The sequence below is a fragment of the Heteronotia binoei genome, chromosome 18 (assembly GCF_032191835.1).
Source record: "Heteronotia binoei isolate CCM8104 ecotype False Entrance Well chromosome 18, APGP_CSIRO_Hbin_v1, whole genome shotgun sequence".
NCBI lineage: Eukaryota > Metazoa > Chordata > Lepidosauria > Squamata > Gekkonidae > Heteronotia > Heteronotia binoei.
This window is the reverse complement of record NC_083240.1, coordinates 24410143-24435029: the sequence shown is the minus strand read 5'-3', so window position 1 is coordinate 24435029 and position 24887 is coordinate 24410143. Positions and strand designations below refer to the sequence as shown.

At 47.2% G+C, this 24887-nt stretch overlaps 1 protein-coding gene across 2 annotated transcripts in view; it reads left to right on the top strand.

Annotated features, from left to right (window-relative positions):
* The window catches only part of LIMK1 (LIM domain kinase 1), a 34339-nt gene extending 13033 nt beyond the window's left edge, over positions 1 to 21306 (top strand). The window contains exons 2-15 of one of the 2 annotated variants that reach the window (XM_060259372.1): positions 6462 to 6600; positions 7568 to 7677; positions 10227 to 10418; positions 11518 to 11623; positions 11747 to 11913; positions 12811 to 12994; positions 14243 to 14329; positions 14801 to 14932; positions 16448 to 16507; positions 18099 to 18164; positions 18287 to 18434; positions 19537 to 19592; positions 19796 to 19953; positions 20463 to 21306. In XM_060259372.1, coding sequence (XP_060115355.1) covers positions 6462 to 6600; positions 7568 to 7677; positions 10227 to 10418; positions 11518 to 11623; positions 11747 to 11913; positions 12811 to 12994; positions 14243 to 14329; positions 14801 to 14932; positions 16448 to 16507; positions 18099 to 18164; positions 18287 to 18434; positions 19537 to 19592; positions 19796 to 19953; positions 20463 to 20625 — 1768 coding nt within the window. In that variant the 3' untranslated portion in view covers positions 20626 to 21306. The remainder of the gene's footprint in view (positions 1 to 6461; positions 6601 to 7567; positions 7678 to 10226; positions 10419 to 11517; positions 11624 to 11746; positions 11914 to 12810; positions 12995 to 14242; positions 14330 to 14800; positions 14933 to 16447; positions 16508 to 18098; positions 18165 to 18286; positions 18435 to 19536; positions 19593 to 19795; positions 19954 to 20462) is intronic. The other variant, XM_060259371.1, reaches the window with a different exon arrangement.
* Positions 21307 to 24887: the final 3581 nt, after the last annotated feature.

Here is a 24887-nt window from a genome sequence, read left to right as displayed (position 1 = left end):
TTATGCTTAATCAGATCCTGGCTCCATCAAAGTCAGTATCCTCTACTGAGACAGAGAATGGCTGCCCAGAGTCTCAGGTGAAGGTCTTTCCCATCACCTACTACCTGGTCCTTTTAGCTGGAGATTCCAGGGATTGAACTTGGGACCTTCTGCAAGCAAAACAGAGGCTCTTCCACCAAACCACAGCCCTGTCCAAATAGCTGGGCAGAGGTCGGCAAGCCTTCCTCTGCATGGCCACCCCAGTCTTCCTCCTTGGTCTCCCATCCAAATGTTAACCACGGTCAACCCTGCTTAGCCTCCAGGCTCTGTCAAGCTGCAGCTCCTCTGGGCTATTCAGGCTCCTTTTGAGTCTAGTGCCAGTTAGTGTAGACAACGTCAAACTTGATGGGTCAGTATCAAGGGCAGAGGTGTCAACTCTGTAGCCTCTTTCCCATCAGCTGCTGCCTGGTCCGTTTTAATGGAGATGCCTAGGACTGAACCTGGGACCTCCTGTGTGCCAGGCTGACGCTCTCGCCATTAAGCTAAGGCCCTGCTCCTCTCAGATTGGAAGATGAGAGGGAACATAGTAGGGGCTGCTAATGGCAAAGCCTATACCAGTGCGGGCCACCAGAGTCCAGGAAGATCTGACAATACCCGACTGCTTCTCTTTGACATCTATTGCAGGCTGTCTGTCTCCCCACACCTGGCCACTCCATATGGCAGGAGAGATGCCCTGCTGGGTTTATGTTTTGGGGTTAGATGGTCCCCCATGGCCATCACTTGGTTCACCCCTCGTTTTCCTAGGGATGGAGGGAAGTCCAGTGCTACCTGCTAGGTACTAGCAATCACTTGGTTCACCCCTCGTTTTCCTAGGGATGGAGGGAAGTCCAGTGCTACCTGCTAGGTGCTAGCAACCTCTTGGAAGCTGGAAGCCTGGGGTGTTTGAAGAGGTGCTATTTGACACCAGGGCATAAGCAGAGCATTCAAGGACAAAAAAGGAATGCTGCAGAGAAGCAAATCTTTGCATGTGGCCCTTTTTCCAAAGCAGAGACACATGAGCTAGGGGTATCCTCTTCCAGAGCTGTGTCTGCAGCCCACACTAAGCTTTGGAGCAAAACACAGCTGATATTTTGGAGCGAAACCACCAATATTTTGGCAGGATAATAAGGCAACCCAAAAGGAAAGGATATTTTGCAGTTGGAGATTCTGAAGCTCCAAATTTGCTAAGCTGTGGAATCGGGGCTGCCTCCCAATTTTGGCTGTCTGAAGGACTGTGAGGAGTCGGAGCTGCAGGCTTGAATGGGGTTTTATGGGCAGATTAATCAACTTGAATTTGAGTTGATTAATCTGTGATGGCAGATCTGAATCGGTGGCCTTGTGACCTTGGGAAGGCTGTTTTAGTTCTGATGAATCATTGCCGTTTGGAACGGACAGAGGAGACATTCCAGCCAGTCTTTCCTTCTTGCGAGGAGCTTTTGTTTATTAAATTCTAAGTCACTTCCCATTTCCATCAATATCTTTTAAAAGGCTCCTGAACTGGAGGTTTTTGGTAATATGAACAGTCAGTTGAATACAGTGGATTGACTGGAGATTAAAAGGCAGAGGATTAATCGACTAAAAAAAATCTTTATATGGAGGGCATCTCTGGGCATGACTCCCCAAGAAACTACAGGATTTGGGGATTGATCTTTAACTGGAGTGGCTGAAGGATGGGTGGGAAATACATTAACGTTTTTGATAAATGCTTAGCAGGGCAGCCTAACAAGGGGCCCACAAGTGTTACTGCTGCATCAGGGAATGTGTGAAACGCTGATCCCAAAGCGTGTGCAGGGTGGATTTTGCTGTAGTGGTTAAGTGCGTGAACTCTTATCTGGGAGAACCAGGTTTGATTCTCCACTTGCAGCTGCTGGAATGGCCTTGGGTCAGCCATAACTCTCTTGTAGGAGTTGTCCTTGAAAGGGCAGCTGCTGTAAGAGCTCTCTCAGCACCACCTATTTCACATAGTTTGTTGTGGGGGGGGGGCAAGGTAAAGAAGATTGCGACCGCTCTGTGACTCTGAGATTCAGAGTATAGGGCAGAATATAAATCTTTTATCTTCTTCAAAATATCCTGGAACTTCTGAGTAGCTGTGGCTCACCTTATCTATCTATCTATCTATCTATCTATCTATCTATCTATCTATCTATCTATCTATCTATCTATCTATCTATCTATCTATCTATCTATCTATCTTTCTTTCTTTCTTTCTTTCTTTCTTTCTTTCTTTCTTTCTTTCTTTCTTTCTATATCATCTATTTATTTTCCACCTTTCTCTCCAATGGGAACCCAAAACACCTTACATCATTCTCTCCTCTCCTTCATTGGATTCTCACAACAATCCTGCGAGGTAGATTAGGCTGAGAGTGTGTGACTGGCCCAAGGTCACCCTGTGAGCCTCCATGGCACAAGCGGGGATTCGAACCTGAACCTCCCAGATCCCAGTTGAGAATTCTAACCACTACGCCATGCTGGCTTTCCAGAAGAGTGGTAAGAGATTCTCAGTAGCTTGACACCCTCACGCGATCACATTCTGTTTCACTCTGTGAAGCTAAATGCAATCTAGCCCCTTCCATCCCAACCCCTATTTTATCTTTGGAGATGGTGGTGGGGAGTGAGGCTCAAAGCTAGAGTAAGCTCAGGATACATCTGTACGCTCTGTCAATTAAAATATTTTACCCTCTCCTTTTTGGTACAAAATAATCTTCAATCGGTTAACAGCATTAAGCTCAAAGCAGTTGACGTCAGGACTGTATCTGGTTGCAAAACATCATTGAAAATATTAGACTGAGTCGCTTTTTAAAAGTAGGAGATGAGTCAGGGTGATTCTAAAGGGAGGGGATCCAGTGATTTGGAAATAACGAAACCCAGCAGAATCTACAGCATAAAATCTATCTCCATCAAACCCATAATGATCCTCACTGCCTGGGGGAGGAAATGAGCTGATGAGGGGCAGCGGAGGGGGGGGGCACAGTACCTACAGGTCAGAGATAAACATGGACATTCTTTAACCCTTCCTAATTTTCTGGATCATGCTTAGCTGTATACAGGATGAGGCAACCTGCTGTAGTGGGTAGAGCATGAGACTAGGACTGGAAAAACCAGGTTGAGAGCAGCGGAGAACCAAGTTGATTCCCCACTCTCCCGTATGAAACCTGCTGGGCAACCTTGGGCAAGTCACAGCTCTTTCAGAGCTCTCTCAGATACACCTATCTCTCAGGGTGTCTGAGGTGGGGAGAGGAGGGGGAGGCGATTGTAAACTGCTTTGCAGCTCCTTCAGGCAGTGAAAAGCGGGGTATAAAAACCAACTTTTTCTTCTTTAAATCCTCACATTGCAACAAAGCTGACTGGGATGTTGTGAAGATTAACATGAAGGGGAGGGGAGCTGTGTATGCTCCCCTGAGCTCCTGGAAAGAAGGGCAGATTAGATAGAGTTGTAGGGTTTGCTTCCAAAAATTATTTTCCAAAAAGAAAGCTACTGTGGCAAAACGTCACCTAGAGTTCCTTGCCACAATTAAGCATTTTTTTTACTCTGGCTGAACACTTGTACATATTAAACTAGCTTATCCCAAGTCGAGTCATTGATCAGTCAAGGTCAGTACTGCCTGCTCAGACTGGCAGCAGCCCTCCAAGGTCACAGGTCAAGACTTTTAATGTCTCCTCTTACCTGATCCTTTTAACTGGAGATATCAGGGGACTGAAGCTGAATTCTGCATGTAAAGTAGATATTCTATCACTAAGCCACAACCCAACCTCAAAGGGCTTCTCAGTAGCCCACTCAAAGAACCACAGTTCCAAAGGTTCTGTGCTGGTAGCTGGAGTGGTTAAACCAGTTTACATGCGTAATGTAGATGCAGCTTCTGCCCCTCTGAAATAAACTGTGGATTTTTATTTATTCTGGACTCTTTTCCCATGGCCTCTTGCACTCCGGTGACTTAAAGCTTCCCATCAGGGGGTGATCCAGGGTTCCGAGTTCATCGGTGTGACTCTGATCCATGGTGTGGGAGGATAAACAGTGTCTTCGCAACAGGCCATCTCCAAACTCCAAACAGGAAGTGAATCTGTTGCGTCATTTTGTTTCGCTGTCGGAGAAACCCCCGCCAGCAGTTAGCCAAGTCATTTCTGCTTCCTCCCATGCAGCTGCCTCATGAACAGGGCAGAAGAGCCACACCTCACCCTGGTTGTTGTGGTGCCCAGCTTCTGGTTTTCAGGCACACGCTGCCCCTGAACATTGAAATTCTGCTTGTCCCCAGGAAATGTGGCTGAAACAACTTTTTCAAAAGCCTCAGAGACGGTGGCCATCACCACATCCTGTGGCAATGAGTTCCACTTGTTAATTATAGATTTGTGTGAAGAAGGGTTTCTGGTTTTGCCTACTGGTCTGTTCTCTGAAAGGCCAGATACTGGGAGCAGCTATCAGGGGAAGACTGTTGTCTTTCTATCCGGCTTGTGGGTTTCCTTTTCGGGCCTTTGCCTATCCACTGTCAGAAACAGGCTGCTGGCGTAGGACAAACTGATCCAGCCAAGACTCTTCTGACATCCTTCCATGTATCTAGGGTTGCTAACCTCCAGGTGGGGCCTGAAGTACAATCTCCCACTATTACAAATGATCTCCAGACAACAGAGATCAGTTCCCCTGGAGAAAATGGCTGCCATGAAGCCTCCATGGCAACATGCTGCATGGCAACATACCTTGCTGAGGTCCCTCCCGTCCCCAAACCCCATCCTCCCCTGTCTTCATCCCCCAAATCTCTATGTATTTCCCAACCCTGATCTGGCAACATTTTAGGAGGGTATTTGGGCAGGAGTTTTTCAAAACACCGAATCCCCCAAAGCCACGTGTAGTTCCTGTGGGCATCTGAAAACAATCATCCCTTTGGGGGGAAAGCCGCTTATGACGTTGTTTTGGAGGGGGTGAGGACTTTCCCACAAGTCTAACTGGCAAGTGATCCAGGGAGAAGGGGGTTTCTGCTTTCCCCTGTGTTGAGATCAAGAGGATTCAATGGGGATCCCCCAGCTAAATCTCTAGCCTTTTGCAAGCCAGGAAATGCTCTTGAGGCAGAGCTGCAGGGAAAGCCATGCTGTGGTTTCCCTCACCTCTCCGATTCAGGTGGCACCCAGACATGACAAACGGATGCTGAGTCCCAGGCCCTTGCGTCACCACTTTCCCCTCTTGGTTGCTACAAGAAATTGGTACATTTTCCTTTCAGTGACGGTGTAAAGAGGCAGGGCATTTCGGTTTAAGAGGGAAAATGATTCAGGAGTGACATGAGAGAGGGTTAGGAAATTATGAATGGGGTGGAGGAAGTGGGGCAAGAGATTTTTTTTTTGTCTTGTTCAGTCATACCAGAACTCAGGGTCATCCAATGAAGTCGAAAGTCAGAAGATCCAGGAAGGACAAAAGAGAGTCCTCACATCATTAGCTTGTGGAACTCACGACCACAAGATGTAGTGGTGTTCCCTTGTTAGCTTTTTTTTTTTTTTTAAGTTGAGTTATCACCTATGAAAGTATGGTTTGGTGTAGTGGTTAAGTGTGCGGACTCTTATCTGGAAGAACCTGGTTTGATTCCCCACTCCTCCACTTGCATCTGCTGGAATGGCCTTGGTTCAGCCATAGCTCTGGCGGAGATTGTCCTTGAAAGGGCAGCTGCTGTGAGAGCCCTCGCAGCCCCACCCGCCTCACAGGGTGGCTGTTGTGGAGGGAGAAGATATAGGAGATTGTAAGCTGCTCTGAGTCTCTGATTCAGAGAGACAGGTGGGGTATAAATCTGCAATTCTTCTTATTGACAGCTATTTGGTCTGAGGAATAAATGGAACCTCTGAGGTCAGAGGCACTGTTCAGAGCCATTCTACTGAGTCACGAACTGAAGTGGTTTGTTTAGCCCCTGACAGTATGTGACAGTTTGTGACAGTTTGTAACAGCATGCCACAAACCAAACCATGTTTTCCAGTTTGTGCCAATCCCTAGTTACACCATCTCCCACGTAAAATGCAAAGGGAAATGTGTCTCTCTAAATACCCAGCTTCCAGGTGTATGTCCATTACGTGTTCCCCAAGCATTCGGCAATGTGTCTTCCCATTCCACTCCCAAAGCAAGCACCATTCATGTATCCACAGTGTTGTCTCAAAGGTAACTCAATCCCAAAAGACAGGAGTGTGTATGTGTGTGTGTGAGAGAGTACGTGTGTGTGAGTGTGTATGTGTGTGTTAGAGAGAGAGAGAGAATATGCTGGTTCATCAAGCTGAGAGTATACAGGAAGAGAAGAAGCCTCACATGACTCTTAAGGTCAGCAAAACATTGCGCTAGATTGGTGACCATTCTTTGGGTTGCAGCTTTGGAAGAGCCGGTCATGTGCTCGTTGCTCTAACCCACAAAACGATGCACCATCCACTCCATCAAAGTTCTGAAAACTGACTTCTGTTTGTGTGTGTGTGTGTATCCACAGGTGCTGCGAATGCGGAGCCTCACTCTCGCATCAGTACTACGAGAAGGACGGCCGTCTCTACTGCAAGAAGGACTACTGGGCTCTCTTCGGAGAGCTGTGCCATGGCTGCTCAGAACAGATTGCCAAAGGGCTCATCATGGTACGTTTGTATTGCTTCTCGGCCTTTTGGCTGAGATTAAAGGTAGTCGTGGTATGTTTGTTGGGAAGAGGACACAAGAGCTTCCTCCCAGAGTGCACCGAGTAATGTGGCTTAGCTGATTTGCCCAAGTTGCCTGAGAGCTTTGGGGACCAGTGGCCATTAATATGTGGCCCTGGGGAGTCATAGCTTTTTGTGCTGATGGTTGGGGGTAGAGAGATGCTGTGTGGGACTGTGTCTCAAGCATATGGTTAAGAGAATCCGAAGTGGTGACTCTTGTGGGATTAAGACACTTGACACTGCAAGCAGAGGGGAATGAATGAAAGCTTGAAATCCACCACCACCACCACCTGCTTCAATTTAACTCCTTGCAAATGAACGGAGAAAAGCTAGATCATGTTGCCTTTCCCTGGCATGCTGGCTTTGTATGATTGGAGGTATTTTTGCATGGGAGAGCATTTACACATGTGATTCCTCACCCCTCCCCACTACTGCATTGGTGCAGTCTAGCGAGAGCTCTGTCAGTTTGGTGCAGTGGTTAAGTGTCTGGACTCTTATCTGGGAGAACCGGGTTTGATTCCCCACCCCTCCACTTGCACCTGCTGGCATGGCCTTGGGTCAGCCATAGCTCTGGCAGAGGTTGTCCTTGAAAGGGCAGCGGCTGTGAGAGCCCTCTCCAGCCCCACCCACCTCACAGGGTGTCTGTTGTGGGGGAGGAAGGTAAAGGAGATTGTGAGCCGCTCTGAGACTCTTCGGAGTGGAGGGCGGGATATAAATCCAATATCTTCTTCTTCTTCTTCTTCTTCTTCTTCTTCATGAGACTCTGCTGGCTGTACATTTCATGCAGGCTCTTCCTACTGTCTTCCCACAGAAGCAAGACCACAGGGGCCACGTCCGACTGCAGAGCTAGAGAAGTAAGCCCTGGAGCAGACACAGCCACCCAATTCACACCCATCTGTTTCCTTTCCAGGTGGCTGGAGATCAGAAATACCACCCCGAGTGTTTCAGCTGCCTGAACTGCCAGACGTTCATTGGCGATGGAGATACATATGCCCTGGTGGAACGCTCCAAGCTCTACTGGTAAGGGGGAGATTGCTGGTGGGATGATGACCCAGCTGACACTCAGAGAAGAGTCAGTTTGGTGTAGTGGTTAAGTGTGCGGACTCTTATCTGGGAGAACCGGGTTTGATTCCCTACTCCTCCATTTGCACCTGGTAGCATGGCCTTGGGTCAACCATAGCTCTGGCAGAGGTTGTCCTTGAAAGGGCAGCTGCTGTGAGAGCCCTCTCCAGCCCCACCCACCTCACAGGGTGTCTGTTGTGGGGGAGGAATGTAAAGGAGATTGTGAGCCGCTCTGAGACTCTTTGGAGTGGCGGGCGGGATATAAATCCAATATCTTCTTTTTCTTCTTCTTTTTCTTCTTCTTCTTTGGGCCCTTCTGAATTGGGGGCAGAGAGACCCTGTTGCCCTCAAGTTTTTTACTATTAAGGCCAGCACTATGAGCTTTAAAAAGCTTCAGTATTTAGATAACTGGATCTTTCTATGTGTTTTTCAGCATTAAAAAGCAGGTGGGTGGAATTGGGTTTGGATTGGGGCCATGGCTCTGGGTCAGGGAGGGGGAGCAAATCCTCCTTGTCAGGGCTTTTTTTTTCCATAGCAGGAACTCCTTTGCATATTAGGCCACACATCCCTGATGTAGCCAATCCAACAAGATGTTGCAGTAGGCCCTGTACTAAGAGCCCTGTAAGCTCTTGGAGGATTGGCTACATCAGGGGTGTGTGGTCCAATATGCAAAGGAGCTCTCCTGCTATTTTTTTTTTAAGCCCTGCTTCTTGTGCTGTTTTCCCAGTACTCTGCCTTCTGCCCTGCAAGGGCTCGTAGGAGCTGACTGTGCCTATTTCAACTGCCGGAACAGTGCAAGGAGAAGGAATTAACCCTCTGTAGCGTTGATCCCCATCTCACACACAAACATCCCCCTACACAATGGTTTTTAACCTTAAAAAATGTCCTCAGAACATACAGTTATGAGTCTCCTACCTGAATACTCGAGAGACTGGTGGCTTCTTCCCATATCTCATGTCACTTTCTTCCCAGGGGACAAATTCCAGAAGGGCAGAGTCAGGTGGGTCTGCTAAAGCAATTGCAAAAGGACCCATTAAGCGGATCATCTTACGTTTCGTTGGGTCAGCGATTGTGGGCTGCTGAGATGGCCGGTGAGAGGCCAGGCACCTGACCTTCACCAGGTGTGAGTCCAGATGGGGGTTCTGAAGGGAATCAGAGATGTACCCCATGAACCTCCAGGCAGACCTTGCGGTCTTTATGGCACAGAGGAATCCAGGTCTCCCTTCCGCCAGTCCGTGCTTATTGCATGGTGGAATGCGAGCCAGACATTTGCATATTATAAAAACAATATTGATCACTCAGTACCTTCTTATGTGAAGATGAATGAGAGGCAGAGACCCTAGAAGGCGGAGCTCTGCATCAGCCTGTCCATTAAGAGTCCTGCAATGCCTTAAGTCCCAAATGCCTTCATTGCATCAGACAGGTGTGGCTCACACCCCATCTAAGTTTGTCAGTGAACACTGACTTTCTGTCAGCTGTTCTACTGTTTTTCTCTCACTGGAGGGACATTGAATGCAACACTCTCAGAACAGGGACTCATACAGAGACACGGGTAATCATCCTCTCCAGAACAGTTTGGTGTAGTGATTAAGTGTGCAGACTCTTATCTGGGAGAACCGGGTTTGATTCCCCACTCCTCCACTTGCACCTGCTGGAATGGCCTTGGGTCAGCCATAGCTCTAGCAGAGGTTGTCCTTGAAAGGGCTGCTGCTGTGAGAGCCCTCTCCAGCCCCACCCACCTCACAGGGTGTCTGTTGTGGGGGAGGAAGGCAAAAGAGATTGTGAGCTGCTCTGAGACTCTTTGGAGTGGAGGGCAGGATATAAATCCAATATCTTCTTCTTCTACTACTAAGATGGGGTAAGAGATGGACATGGCTTAAGTCCCTAGTGCCTCCAAGCTGATACCCCATCTAGTTTTGTCAATGAGCACTGTCTCCTTCTGTCAGTTTGCATGATGTTTTTCTCTTGATTACCATTGGAAAGATGCTAAACACAACACTCTGAGTACAGTGAGTCATACAGAAACACAGGCAATCTTCAGTTCTTGGCCCCTTTCCTAGTGCCTGCTCCTGAATGTTATCTGGGCACTGGAGTCTTTCTGCCTGGCATGAGGCACGGATTTCATGTTATGACCGTTGTTATGATCTGTTCTGCCATCTATGTTTCTTACCATGTTTTCATTGTTTTATTGTTGATGAGTTTTTATTCTGTAAGTCGCCCTGAGCCCACTTGTGGGATAGGGCAAGGTGTAAACTGAATGAATGAATGAATGAATGAATGAATGAATGAATGAATGAATGAATGAATGAATGAATGTTCTGAGGCTCCTGTTACTTGGTAATGCACAGCCAAGTTCCCTGCTATCAAAGAGGACATGTGTATGGCTTTTAATTATCAAACAGATTTTGTTTCTTGCATCACGCTAATGGAACTTTCGAAAGACAGTAGTGCACCCCAGCACAGTGTTTGAAATTGACCCCCATAGCCTTCCCCTCTTCCTCCTGTAGTGGACACTGTTACTACCAGATGGTGGTCACACCAGTGATGGATCAGCTGCTTCCAGAGTCACCAGGAACCCGGATCCCACACACGGTCACCCTCGTGTCCATCCCAGCCTGTTCTGATGGCAGGCGTGGCTTCTCGGTGTCCATTGACCAGCACGGCGGTTCAGAACACCCCCACACAGTCCGTGTCCGAGAGTAAGTACACCTTGCTGGACTGCAGTTGATCTTGCTCTTCTTTGGGAGAAGTGGAACACCCTAGATTGCCTACCCCGCTAGGCTGCAAGGATATTCTCATCCGGACCAGTGAAACTAGGCCACTGAGTGAAATTGAGCAGAAAAGGAATGTTTTTTGCAGTGATGCAAGCGGAAGCCAATATCTTCAGTTTTTCCAAATTCTTCCAGTTTCGCATGCAGGAATTTTAAACCTGGAGTTTTGTGTATGATATCAGGTGTGTGCAATTAGCAGTTCACACCCTGCTTGCTGGCACCTGTTGACTCCTTTGATCGGCTTCAAATATAACTTCTTGTCAGCTATCAAATACTAAATACTTATCGAATATCAAATCAAATACTAGAAAAAGCCCACCACTGCATGTCAGCTATTAAATACAGAGAACATACAGTGACACTCTTGAGTGCATTCACACTACACTAGATAATGTGTTGCAAAACGGCATTATTTAGCATAGTGTGAGTGCACCCGTTGACTCTCATCAAATACTTCAAACTAAAATCAAACAGTATTTGATGTTATTTTCAGCAAATAGTTGATGAATATTCATAGAATAAACAAATAGGTGCCATCTGAAATCCGAGGAGATAAGGCAGGATAGAAATATGCTGATTAAACAAATGAAATAGAATAAATGTTTATAGACTGTTCAGCCTCAGATTGATAGCAGAGGGTGATTTGTGGGAGCAAACCTGTTTTCATCTCTGAGGTGACACCATATGGTCTAGAGGTGGCTGCCCTCTAATTCTTGGTCGCATCTTTATCCTCTCCTCCCTCTGAGGTGCACAGTTTTCCTTTGCCCATTTTACCCTCACAACAACCCTGTGAGGTATATTAGGCAGAGAGAGAGCAACTGCCCCAAGGTAGCTTCCATGGCAGAGTGGGGCTTTGAACTTTGGTCTCCCAGATCTAATCTGACACTCTAGCAACCACATCACATCAATCTCTTGGTGCCTTGCATTAGGAACTCTAAAACATAAGTTGGTCTCTCAGGACTGGGTTTGGAGAATATTCTTGTAAGACAAATGGAATAACCATCCTCCACCTCTCTTCCTACAACAGATTGGACCCAGACTGCATGAGCCCTGATATGAAGAACTCCATCCATGTTGGTGACCGCATCCTAGAGATCAACGGCACGCCCATCCGGCACGTCCCCCTGGATGAGGTGATCTTTCCGTTCTATCCTGATCAGTCACTCCATCCACTCCTCGTAGCATTCATGCTTGGACTGGCACCCAGTAGAGGAATGCTAGCCTGGTAATCCAACCATCCCTCTCTGTCCCCACAGATTGATTTGCTGATCCAGGAGACCAGCCGCCTGCTGCAGCTGACCATTGAACATGACCCCCACGAGATCCTGGAGAGCAGCCCCCTCTCAGAGTTGCACAGCCCCCTCCACTCGCCCACCCACACGCCCTGCCTGGAATCGGCAGCCATTCGCCAGCGTACCGTCATGTAAGGCTTCTTCTCTTCAAGGTGTCATGGGAGGGGCAGGCAGGGAGAAATCTGGGGGGGACCTCTGTCTAATCCCGCTAGCCTTTTTTCCCCCTTGGGAGGGTGAGGTGAACCAAGAACAATTTTTTTTCTTTTTTTAGTAAGGCAGGGAACTAAAGGGGAAATTGCCAATTCGGTACAGTTAGATTCAAGCGCAATAGCCCTTTAGAACAAGATTTTCAGGATATCACTTTATACCCCACCCCCAAAAAAGTATTGCTGATCTCTAAGGTGTTACTGGACTCAAGTGGAACATATGACATCCAGGCTTCATTTGGAGCAGGAGCGGAGCTCTGAAACCTATTGTGCTCTTTCTTTTTTAACACCCCGCCCTCCTCCCAAAAAAAACCCTTGCTTCTAGGCTCTGTTCAAAACCCCGTGAGGATTTTCTTGAGTTGGCAAATTTTCTAATATTTTTTCCCTACAAAAAATGGGAAAATAACCCAAACATATAAAGCAGACAGATGGAAATCTTCATCACGCCACTGTGGCCACAGAAGAGAAAGTCATTGAAAAAGTATTATGAGAGTCAGGTTTTATGATGACAATTATAATTCAAGAAGCATTTGAAGGCAGATGCTGCACTGATATTATTTACGACACCTTGTGGTGATGTCAGGGGTGTGGGGCATATGCAAATGAGTTGTGCTAATGAGATCCTGCACCTCTTTTTCCTCAAAATGACCCCTGATGACCAATGCTTCCTTTACGATGTGGAGTCTTGTGAGCTAAAATTCTGCTTTGTGAGCTACTGGCATTAAAGTTGAGAGTGGCTGCTCTGGGGCCATTTTTCCTGAGCTTAGACAAAAATGTGTGAGTCAGAGGCTAAAAAACTGTGAATTCCCCTTTTCCGCACAGGCGCAGCTGCAGTATTGACAAGTCTCCGTGCTCCAGCTCCTTGAGCTCCCCTGCCTCCCAACGAAAGGACATCGGCCGCTCTGAATCGCTGCGTGTTGTCTCACGCCCCCACCGTATCTTCCGCCCCTCGGACCTCATCCACGGCGAAGTGCTGGGCAAAGGCTGCTTTGGACAGGCTATCAAGGTATTCGTTGGCCCCTTTGCAGCTGGAAACCTGGCCGCCGGGATATACTTAGCCTCAGCTCCTCAGATCTTGAGCCTGTGAATGAGCCTATAGCAGCGCCCGCCTCACGGCCTCACTGGACCTCTTTATTTCAGTCTCTTCGGGGTATTTTACTTGTTTATTTGATGGGACCACAGCAGCTTTGTTTGTTCTTCCCCCAAAATATAGGCTCTTGAGAACTTTAACTTAAACCACAGATTTATTGTAACACAAAGTTCTTAACTTGGGGATATGGGAGATATTTACACAAGCTAATACGTTGTTCAGTTGTTTCAGGCTTTACATTCCCTTTATCTTTTCTTGAGTCTCTCACAGTTACACAGTTCACAGTTTCCCTTTAACTCACTCTCCACCTCTAGCCAAGGTCTGGCCTCTTGGGATTGATGTGTCTAGTCTCACCCCTCAACTGGAGTCTCTCCTCTCAGCCCTTCTTGGTGTCTCAGACCCACATCCACTCCCTCAACCACCTCACTAGATCTTCAGAGTTGTCTCTAGGTGTTTGTGACCGTTCCGGTCTTAACTGACTCACACACACACAGCCCTCTTGGCTGGTTTTGTCGAGCTTGCAGTCTCTGGAAGACTTCCCCGTCTCCGCCTCAAGCTCCTTCACAGGATCAGCTGCCCTCTCAGCCTCTCTGGCAGGCTCGAACTGACCCTCTCAGTCTCTGTCAGGCTCCAACACTGACCAACTGACTGAATCACTGCCTCAGCAGCTTCTCTTTCTCCACTACTTTCCCTCCCTGAGAGCTCTGAGCACTTTGCCCCCACCCTCAGGTCACCTGACGCAGGCCCTGTGCATCTTCAGTTTCTGGTTAACCCATTGCTTTCTGTCACAGAGCCATTGCTTCTTTGAAATGGGGAAAGGAGAAATGAAAGAGGCTCCCCCAATGGTTGAAATACATCCACACCAGCTAGCAAACTGAAATTTGGTACATGTATAGCCCAAGGCGCCCTTGCCACTAGAAAAGTGTGAAAAGGGGACATTTGGTGTGGGACAGGGGAAACGGAGGACTGACACACCTGAGGCTGATAGCCCAGAAGAGAGTAAGCTGTGTTAAGTCTTCTTCCCCCTTCACATGAATCAGTCCTGGGGAAGGGTGGGATTTCAAGTGGCAGGCAGCAGCGTATCTCCTATGAATATAAGAATATTGATTAGGGCTCACTAGCTTGTTTTTCCTCGCTCTGCCAAGCATCCACTTCCTTTGACAGGTGACTCACCGGGAGACGGGAGAGGTGATGGTGATGAAGGAGTTGATCCGTTTTGATGAAGAAACCCAGAGGACGTTCCTCAAGGAGGTGAGGGCACTGCAACTGAGCTGCAGTGGCCATGGAAAACACCTTCTCTCCTGGCCTTGTCAGTTCCCTGCGCACTATCCTTTTGGTTCTCTGTGCTTCCTGAAGGCAGCCAGTTTCACATCTTTGTTCTCCTTCCTGCTGAAAGCACCTGCCCCCTGCGGTTCCTATGTGCGAGTCTTTTGACCTCTCACTTCCCTCACAGAACTCATGCTGTTTGTTAGCATTCCATGGCCAGCCCTATGTTCTAACCATATTTGAGAGCTTACCTTCCATGACATCACAGCACTTCTGCCTGCTGCTCAGGTCATTGGAGGGGGGCTGGCAGATACACCATAGTGTGGTATATACATTTCTGCTTGATTTCTCCTCAGAGCTCTTTGCCCTCCCGGTCACTGATAGTGTCAGCTCAGCCAGTCCTTTGCGGCTGCCGGGCCGCAAGGTATCTGACTCCACGGTGCTCTTGTCCCCCAGGTGAAGGTGATGCGGTGTTTGGAGCACCCCAACGTGCTGAGGTTTATCGGGGTCCTCTACAAGGACAAAAGGCTGAACTTCATCACAGAGTACATCAAAGGGGGAACGCTGCGTGGAATCATCAAGAACATGGTGAGAGCAGAGCTGGCCTTCTCAGTTGGCAGCAAGTCAACCTGGCTGGGTGGGGTGGATGATGGTGGAGGGGGCACTCAGCCACCTTGCTGAAATAGGATCTGCTTGTGTGCTGACTCGGAGCAAGAAGCCCTCCAGCCAGGTGTTGTCTGTCCTGACACTTTGGAGAATATGGCACGTATCCAACTGCACAAGTCTGCTGACAGAATGGCATTCCTGTTTGCAAAGAGCGATTAACAATTCCTCGTGCAGAACTGCATTTTTCTGCCTATAATTTTCTGAGAGGTGACAGGATCACCAACTTCAAGTACGGTATTTGAAAGGCTGTTATATAGAGGATGGTGTGGAATTGTTTTCTGTGGCCCCAGAAGGTAGGACCAGAACCAATGGGTTGAAATTAAATCAAAAGAGTTTCCAGCTCAACATTAGGAAGAACTTCCTAACCATTAGAGCGGTTTCTCAGTGGAACAGGCTTCCTTGGGAGGTGGTGGGAGGAAGTTTTTAAACAGAGACTAGATGGCCATCTGACAGCAATGAGGATCCTGTGAATTAAGGGGAGGTATTTGTGAGTTTCCTGCATTGTGCAGGGGGTTGGACTAGATGACCCTGGAGGTCCCTTCCAACTCTATGATTCAGTGATTCTATAATGTTCCTGATCCCTTGCACAAAACTGGGGGGAGGTTGGTGGGCGGCATCAGGAGAAGGAAGAAGAAAAAATCTTTCTCTTCAGTGCCTGCAGATGGTTGACTACAGGGCATGTTCTCTGCAGGCTTATTGTCTTGATACCATGTTACTTTTTATGGGTTTCCTCATTTTACTTCTCATGGGAACCCATTGTACTTCTCATGGACTCCTAAGCATTTTGGTCTTCAAGACATTTTTCCTCCCCCCACCAGTGATATTTTGCAGGGTGTGTGCCCCCAAGCGGTGAGAGCTAGAACTTCCTGTGGCAGGTTAATTTAAAAAAAAAAGTTTGCTTTGCAGTGGCTTACCAAGAGGGGTTGCTTGTAAACAGAATTTTTGCCACACCAAACGACTGTGGTTAAAAATCACTTTGCAAGCACTATACCACGTACCCAAGTTTATATGCATTGATACGCCTTGTATGCTTTGTTCATAATTTTCTTCTGCATTCACTGCCATGTTGGAATTATTCTTTTTCTAAAAGGAAAGGAGTGGGATAAGGGTTTTTTTTAAATAAAAAAGCAATACCTTGTCTCAGAAGTTTACTCTGGGTGGCTGATTCTGAGAACGTGATCTGCTCCCTAAAGTGGAGCTACCCAGAGAGGATTGGGAACATGTTTCAGCCCCTCCCTGCCCCCCTCCCCCCGCACTCTCAGTTTAATCTGTCTTGAAGGGTTGTTTTCGGTCTAAAAAGGAGGAGCCATGTCTATCAGTTTGAATTCCTTGGAGGGGAGTGGGAATAAAAGTGTAACAGCTGCGTAGGAATACCCTCCCCCAGCACAAGCGGCAATGAGGATTCATCTGTGTTCACGCCAACGTCTCTTATTGCAGGACAATCAGTATCCCTGGAGCCAGTGGGTCAGCTTTGCTAAGGACATCGCTTCAGGAATGGTGAGCGGGTCAAGCCTGCAAGACTTGTTCTGTTTTGATTAATGTTTTTTTAATATTATTATGATAAATTGAGAGGGTACAGGAGAAAGAAAGAAAGAAAGAAAGAAAGAAAGAAAGAAAGAAAGAAAGAAAGAAAGAAAGAAAGAAAGAAAGAAAGAAAGAAAGAAAGAAAGAAAGAAAGAAAGAGAGAAAGAAAGAGGGAGGGAATTAGAAGTATCATATTTATCTGTTTATTTTTTCAGCATAAGCAGGGGTGGAATTGTAGCAGGAGATCCTTTGCATATTAGGCCACACACCTTTGATGTAGCCAATCCTCCTGGAGCTTACAAAAAAGCTTACAATCTTGGAGGATTGGCTACGTCAGAGTGCGTGGCCTAATATGCAAAGGAGCTCCTGCTACAATTCCACCCCTGAGCATAAGCATTTAAAATACCTAATATTCAGTAATTTCTACATACTATTCTTGTTACTAAAACCTAATATTTATTATCATAAGTTACTATTGTTAATGTTCATTATTTCTTTATATATTCTAATGCATCCTAGTACTATCAGGGTTATCATCGTCAAATTTAAATCTGAGAGTATTTTTAGAAGCATTTCTAAAAACGTAAAAGGATAACAAAGGAAGTTCATATGTGCATCAAAGTTAACTTTTGCAATCTTAAGTGTATCAGTATTTCATAAAGTATAAAATTGTTTCAAAAATACCTATATTTATGTCCTTGTTCTGTTTCATTTGTTTTAAAAAAAATTACATTGGATGAGTTGATGAAGGACATGTCTGCTAATGACTTGGTACCCAAGAAAAACCTCCATGTAGTGACATCGGGTGCCTGTGGCTACACATAACTGCATGAGCCCTGGTCTGATCTAGTAAGACAGTACTTATGGTCCTGTAATTCTGGGTGGATTCCAGTGATTTTAATAATACAAAAAACAAAGAAACAATCCCAACATCAGAGCTAATCTGAAGCCAAGGCTTAATAGCAGAATTGCTTAATCTCTTCTCCAGAATTTCCAAAACACAGATTTAAGACAAGAGCTTCAGAGGAAGGGCATTTCTCTGTCCTCTGAATATTGAGCTCCATCCCCCTCAAATAAAGATCTGGAATGAAGGGGTCAAGGACATAAGTTCCAAGAAGGCTTGAGTATGGCTTGTGTGTTGTTGTTTTTGGAAATCAAAACTTAAAATGTGAAAGGGGGGGGGTTGAGGCTACAGCAGGGGTCTCCACCTTTTCGAGCCTGCAAACAACTTTGGATCTCTGATGTGGTGTGTTGGATGCAGCCATAGTATGGCTGCCACAAAATGGCTACTTCAGAAGGAAGAACCAGCCACAAAATGGCTGCCACAACTTACTTCAACCACACATTTTTAAAGAATCCGCACAGCTACTCAAAAGCTTGCTTGGGAAAAGCCCCACCTGCCCCTACCCACTTTCTAAAAACTTTTGGTGGGCACCAAGAAAGGTGTCGACGAGTGGCATGGCACTCACAGGTACCATGTTGGGGACTCTTGGACTATAGGGTCATTAAAAAGAGTCACAATGAGCATTTCTAATCATCTTATTCACCCCCCCCCCCTTTGCAGGCTTACCTTCACTCCATGAACATCATCCACAGAGACCTCAACACCCACAACTGTCTTGTGCGAGAGGTGAGTAGTGCCGGGATTTGGGAGCAACCTCAAAGCACTGTTGGCATTCTTTGAAACCGTCTCTGGCCTTGCTAGTGTTGAGTAAGGGCTATTTTGTCTCTTCCCCCCCCACCCCCACTCAGAACAAGAGCGTGGTTGTGGCAGATTTCGGCTTGGCCCGGCTCATGGTAGATGAGAAGAACCAGTTGGCCAGTTTGAAAAAGCCTGACCGTAGGAAACGGTACACGGTGGTGGGGAATCCCTACTGGATGGCTCCTGAGATGATCAACGGTGAGTCGGGATGTCAACCTCCAGGCGGGGCCTTCAATCGTTGAATTAGATCTGATCTCCAGACCACAGGAATCAATCCCCTTGGAGAAAATGGCAGGTTTGGAGGGTTGACTTGACTCTGTGACAACCAAAGGGATAGCAACAATACCCCAAGTTTCCTAACTCCAGGGAAGCTAAAATATGTGGTTGCCCCAGCACCCTACCTCTCCATTTTGGAGGTACCTAATCAACAGAAGGCTTTCACCTTGGCAAGATGGCGAGCCTTCCCATCTGTAGATGTAGATGGGAGAATTAAAAAAACTCCCATGAAGGAGAGAACCTGTCCATGTGGCACTGATGAGGTGGAATCTAGAGAACGTGTACTGTTTTGTTGTCCTTTCTATCAGGAAGTTCGATCTAATGTAATTTCCCCTCTGCCTAATAACTACTTAGGTTGTTCTGATGCAGATATTTTAAGGAAGCTTTTGATGGGTGCGAATCCACAGGTCACGATTAGCTGTGCTAAATTTTTCTCAGCAGCTTGTAGAATTCGGCGTGGAATTTTAGGTATAGATTCTAAATTTTAGAGCTATTAAAAAGGTCCAGATTTTAAGTTCTTATGTATAGATTTTAAACGTTAAATCATAGAGATATTCCTGTTATATTGAGATCAGTTTTATTCTTAAATGTTTTATTGAATAGCTTTTGCTTTTGATGTGTGCTGCTCATTGGTCAAATAGATTGATTGACTCTGTGACATCACATCCTTGCTGAGCTTCCTCCCCTTCCCAAACTACCCTCTCCCCAGACTCCATCCCCAATTCGCCAGGAATTTCCCTATCCACAATTGACAACTCCTCATCAGACATGAGAAATGTAGAGAGAGAGCAGAGGTAGGCCTAGTTATAATGTGGGTATCTAATGTTGGTATGTCATATTAGGTAGATCAGCAGCCCAATCCACTGGGAGGCCTGGCGCAGGAAGTGTATTTTAGAGAGATGACAGTCAATCAGAACCTGTGGCAGAACAGGGAATCTGGGAAATAATGATAAAGAACTGTATAGAGGAGAAAAGCTCTGAGTAGTCCCACATGATAGCTGACAACTCTCCTTCTTTCTCGTAGGCAGGAGCTATGATGAGAAGGTGGACGTCTTCTCTTTTGGCATCATCCTGTGCGAGGCAAGTACCCAGAAGGGCCCCTGGACAAGTTTCCTTGAGGCAGACGGGCACTGGGGAAGAAGGGTGGAAATGCTTCATGTACAGATGAGGTTTTGGCAACTTCTGATGGGCAAGATGGGTCACGCTCACAGACTCTCTTATAAGCTGTGTGCTAACTTTGTGGCCCCACAGGGGTCTCTGACTGCTTCCCGCCTTTTTCGCAGATCATTGGCAGGGTCAGCGCAGACCCCGACTACCTGCCTCGAACCCTGGACTTCGGCCTCAATGTGCGGGGCTTCCTGGACCGCTATTGCCCTCCCACGTGTCCCCCCAGCTTCTTCCCAATTGCTGTCTGCTGCTGTGACTTGGATCCCGAGAAACGGTGAGATACTAGAGGGGGATGCAGCAAGCAAACAGGGATGCTCCCTAGATGGAGGGGAGAGGGACCGGGAAATAAGTGGGGCCCTGTGGCCAGTGGTCACCTGGGATCAGTTCCAAGCCCCACTTCTGTCACAAGAAGAATATCTATTGAAACGGGAAATGCAACAACATTCTGTTGAGAACCTACTTTATGCACATTTGGAGAATTTATAATCATACTACTTTTGAGCGCTGAATATTTTTCAAATATTCCTTGGAAGCCTGGAATTGTATTGGAACGTGGTGGTTTGGTCTATGTAATTTGACAGTTGCGTTCATTGGCAACAGTGTGTGTGTTACAACATTTTGGCTTTTTTTTTTTGCCGTAAACTTTACTAGCGTTTTGTGTATTTTTCATGTATTTATGTTGTTTAGTACATTGTTTCCATTGAACAAGGGAGATATCTGGTGGTTTTGGATGAGAGCTTGGCATAATCCTGCATGGTCGATCTCCTGCTTTTGTTCCACCAGGCCTTCCTTCGCCCGGTTGGAACAGTGGCTGGAGGCGCTCCGCATCCATCTGGCCATGCAACTCCCCCTGAGTTCGCAGCTGGAACAGCTGGACCGGACCTTCTGGGAGATTCACCGCCGGGCTGACGGGGGGCTGCCCGTCCACACTGAAGTATCCGAATGAGCGGGCCAGAGATTGACATGCTGCACTGAGCCCCCCACGTCCCCGTATGTGTGGCGGAGCACCCTCGTGCCGAGTGACCTCTGCGAGTGGTGCGTGGGTCACCTGCTGGAGCTGGTCTCTGAGTTTGAAGCGGCGTGCGGGGACCCCAGTCACTGGGAGCTGGCTCTCCCTGCTTCCTTCCAGGGGGGTTGGGAAGGGGAGGTGGGGTTCTGTGCCTGGCATGCACAGACCATGTCAGGGGTGTCCTGGGCACTTGTAAATATTCCTGTGAATAAATCTGACTCTCCCCATGCAAATCCCGCAGCAGAGGAAAGGGGGTGCCCCTCATCCTGTGTGGCTCAAAGCTGCGGGGCCCGATAGAGACCCCCAATGTTCTCCTTGCACGCTTTGTGGTCGCAAAAAAAAAAAGCCTTTGCACACTCCACCGAGCTCGCACATTTCTTGCCACCAGCCGGCAGCTGCTCACAACTTGGCAGGGGGCAGCCCTGGGGGCTCCTTCCTGTCACACACCTCTCTGCTCCTTGACCAACCCTCATCCTACAAAGTGGTGCCTTGGGTTTTATGTGAACTTGCACTGCTGCACACCCGGGGCCTCCGGGGGCCCCCACGTCATTGTCCTGTGTCAGTTACGTCTGTGAAAATGCAAGTGCATACACGCCTGGCCTGTGCTCTTCTGTCTGCCAATTTGTGTGTGTGTGTGTGTATGTTTGTGTGTGTGCACTCATCTTTCCAGACATGCTAACCTGTCTTTGTGTTCTAGCCATTGTGGGAGCTGCACATTGCACACAAATTTGTGTAATAGAAACCTAGAGAAAAACACGTTTCCGGAGGGAGCAGTCTGGAGTAGAGAGACAGCTGGTGGAAGGAATTGCTGAAGATGCTCTCCTCCAAGGCCACCTTATCCCTGGATGTTCTGGATGTGTTCTGGTTTTCTGGATGGAGCACAGTGAGAGTTTTGCTGCAGAGAGCTCCAGCGATGTCACATGAAATCCTGGAAACACTTAGAATCATAGAGTTGGAAGGGACCCCCAGGATCATCTAGTCCAACCCCCTGCTCGACACAGGAGATTCACAAATACCTCCCCTTAAATTCACAGGATCAGCTTCCGTGATTAGAGGCAGAAGCTCAGACTCAGAGGCAGTTTTTGCATGCGGGCCAATCCTGTGGTACAAAATTCTTTGAGCGCTGTCATTTAGGTTAGTGGATTATATATTTGAAACATCTCCTGTGTAAAAAAAATATATATACTTCTTGTCAAGTAGGAGACCTATCCCAATTGAAGAAGGCAATGTAGAATCCTCTTCCTGACATGCCGGTTTTTCACAGGGAGGGAAATTTTGACATTGGGAGACATTCTAAAATCTGTTATCAAAGATTTCAGGTTTTCACGGCTGGTAACATCATTAGGGTTTGTAGAATCTTTCGGGCTCAAGTGCCGTGTTCTACTGGAGAAAGTTTTCCTACCAGACGTTTCGTTCTCAGCTGCGGAGAACATCCTCAGTGGCGTTGCAGCCGGAGCAGGTGTGCACAGCAGCCAAGAAGGTCTGAGCGCCTGCTCCGGCTGCAACGCCACTGAGGATGTTCTCCGCAGCTGAGAACGAAACGTCTGGTAGGAAAACTTTCTCCAGTAGAACACGGCACTTGATCCCGAAAGATTCTAAAAACCCTAATTCTAAAATCTGGTCTGTCGCTTGCGGACTGATTTGTTCTAGGTCCCCCTGAACTCTGTAGCATAGGATCCCCCACCACGAGCATATCAGCTCTAAAGAGGGATATCTCCAAAATTCTCTTCGCCTGACTTCCTTCCAGGGTTATGGAGATTCACTGTTTCTGAACGGGAGCTAACGCAGCAGCTATCCTCCTTCCCTCCCTCGTGTTATTTTAAAATTTTCCCATGCGCGTGGCTTACCATAGCCTTTGTCTCATTTATACTTCCCTCACTTACTGCACGCGTTATTAAAACCAGGGCTTTTTTTGTAGCAGGAACTCCTTTGCATATTAGGCCACCCCCACCCATCCCTGATATAGCCAATCTTCCAAGAGCATACAGGGCTCTTAGTACAGGGCCTATTGTAAGCTCCAGGAGGATTGGCTACATCAAGGGGGTGTGGCCTCATTTGCAAAGAAGTTCCTGCTACAGAAAAAGTCCTGGAAACACTGCTGCAAAAGCTGAGTACAACTGTGCTCAGAGCAATGATGTCACTGTTCTTAACAGCCATGTGCATGAACAAAAATATCGCACAAAATCAGTACTTCAAAAATAACGATTACAATGATTGCTTCTGTGCAGTGTTGGAACCAGTGAGAATAAAAGGTGAGGCCCAGTATAGTGCAGGGGTTAGCCAGTGGAACCAGGATCCTACCTCACAGGGTCGTTGTGAGGATAAAATGAAAGAGAACCAACTAAACCACCCTGTGCTCTTTGCAGGAAGGGTGGGCAGGTTAAGAGCATCCCAGGTAGACGGAAGGAGCTGAATGCAGGGCAGAGAGCGATAAAGAACAAGGTGTGGGAGGGGAATCTTATCCTTGAGTCATGGTTCGTTTTTATTTTTTGAAGTGAGAAGGAAATCCAGGGCTGTGCCTCCTGACTGGACACATGAGCTTTATTTGTGAAAACTTGAACCCTGGAGCCAATTTCAAGGCGGCAAATCCTGCAAAGCTCTGCATTGATACTAAATGCATCTTCATTTGCCCTGAACTTTGTAACATCGGAGTGGGTGAAGTGGAGATGCATTGCTGTGCAGATTCAAGCCCCTGAGGGCCAAACTACAAGCAACAGCAGCCTTGGGTCCATCCAGTGGCCACCGCCATGTTAGAAGCATTTGTCCGGGGGAGGCATGGCGACTCCAGGAACCCTTGTCCTCCTGCCACACACCTTTTCAGGTGCTGAGACAGTCATGGAGAGTTTTTTTCTGTGCCTGAAAGGGGGCGGGGGGACAAGAGCTTCCAGGACCTCTGTGCCAGGCGCCCCACCCGAATCTGCAAGAACTACAAGTGCTTCTAAAATGGTCCCTCCCTGGCCACCACCACTTGTAGAGAGGGGGAAGCTCTGCAGCCCTGAAACATGGCTTAGCGGTTAAGATGGACAGTCCTGTCGATATTAGCTTGGATGGCTAAGGAAAGAAGCTCTGGTCAGGGGTGATGTCAATGCAGAGAGGATAAGGCAATTGCTGGCTACCTTCAGTGTTATTCTGAGCTGCTCAAGAGTGCCTGGCTGTCCTCCGTGGGAGATAACCATTTCTTCCAAGTAACAAATACAGCGTTCCAACTTGGCTTAATAGGATAGCATGAGCTATCGCCATATGTGCGGCCACCCTTTGAGTGAAGATGGCAATGCATGCATTTCCCTGCTTTGGAACTCCCAAGCCCATACCCGCAAGTAATTCAGGCTTCCAGTCACACAGACTGAAACCGGGAAATACGTGTTGCCCTATTCACATAAAATGGAGACTGCACAGATTCGAGAGGATTACACTTAGCATGATCTCCCTATATGCAAAACTGTAGTGAGCAAAAAGGGTTTATCAAGCTTCTATCGGCATTCTTATTAAGTGATTGCACAATTATTACTTCCATGCAGCGTTTGAGCCAGGTGCCCAGTAAGGATAAGAGGTGCACATAGTGGGACACAGAAAAAATGAAAGGCCCTTCAAACACTGTCCAGTTCCCATGTAGCTTAAAAAAAAAAATCTTGGCGTGAGGGGCTTAAAAAGAGGAAGAAACAAGTCTTTACAAGCAGCAGAAAGGTGAGAACTCTGGTAGTAAACCCCTCACCCCCATGCTCTATGCCAGGGACCCAATCATTCTGACTACAGAGGTTTTGCCATTCCTTCACTTGCTTGTTTTTTAAAAAGACCTAAAATCCAGTATAAAACTAGCGCCATTCCAGGGACTTTAAAGGGAACTGCTTGCACAGTAGGTGCTGAATTCCTCAAACCATGGTACACAAGTTGTAATGTAGGTTTCTGTTCCACATTATTGAACTAAGGGTTTTCCCGCACGTGTTATTTCACTGTTTGTGTGCCGTATTGTGTCGGTTTTCTCTTTTGCATGTGGTTTGCTCCCTCTAGTGGCCATTTTGATATTTCACAGTTGTATTGCCAGTTTATTTGTGAGCACTTTAAAACCCAAGACAGTACAGGTACACAAGTGACAATAATGACATGTGTGAAAAAACCCTAAGAGGGGAGACAGCAGCTAGGTGGATGGTTTGGCCTGCTATTCTACGGTGGAATAAGAGGAGAAAGCCAGCTGCCCTGCC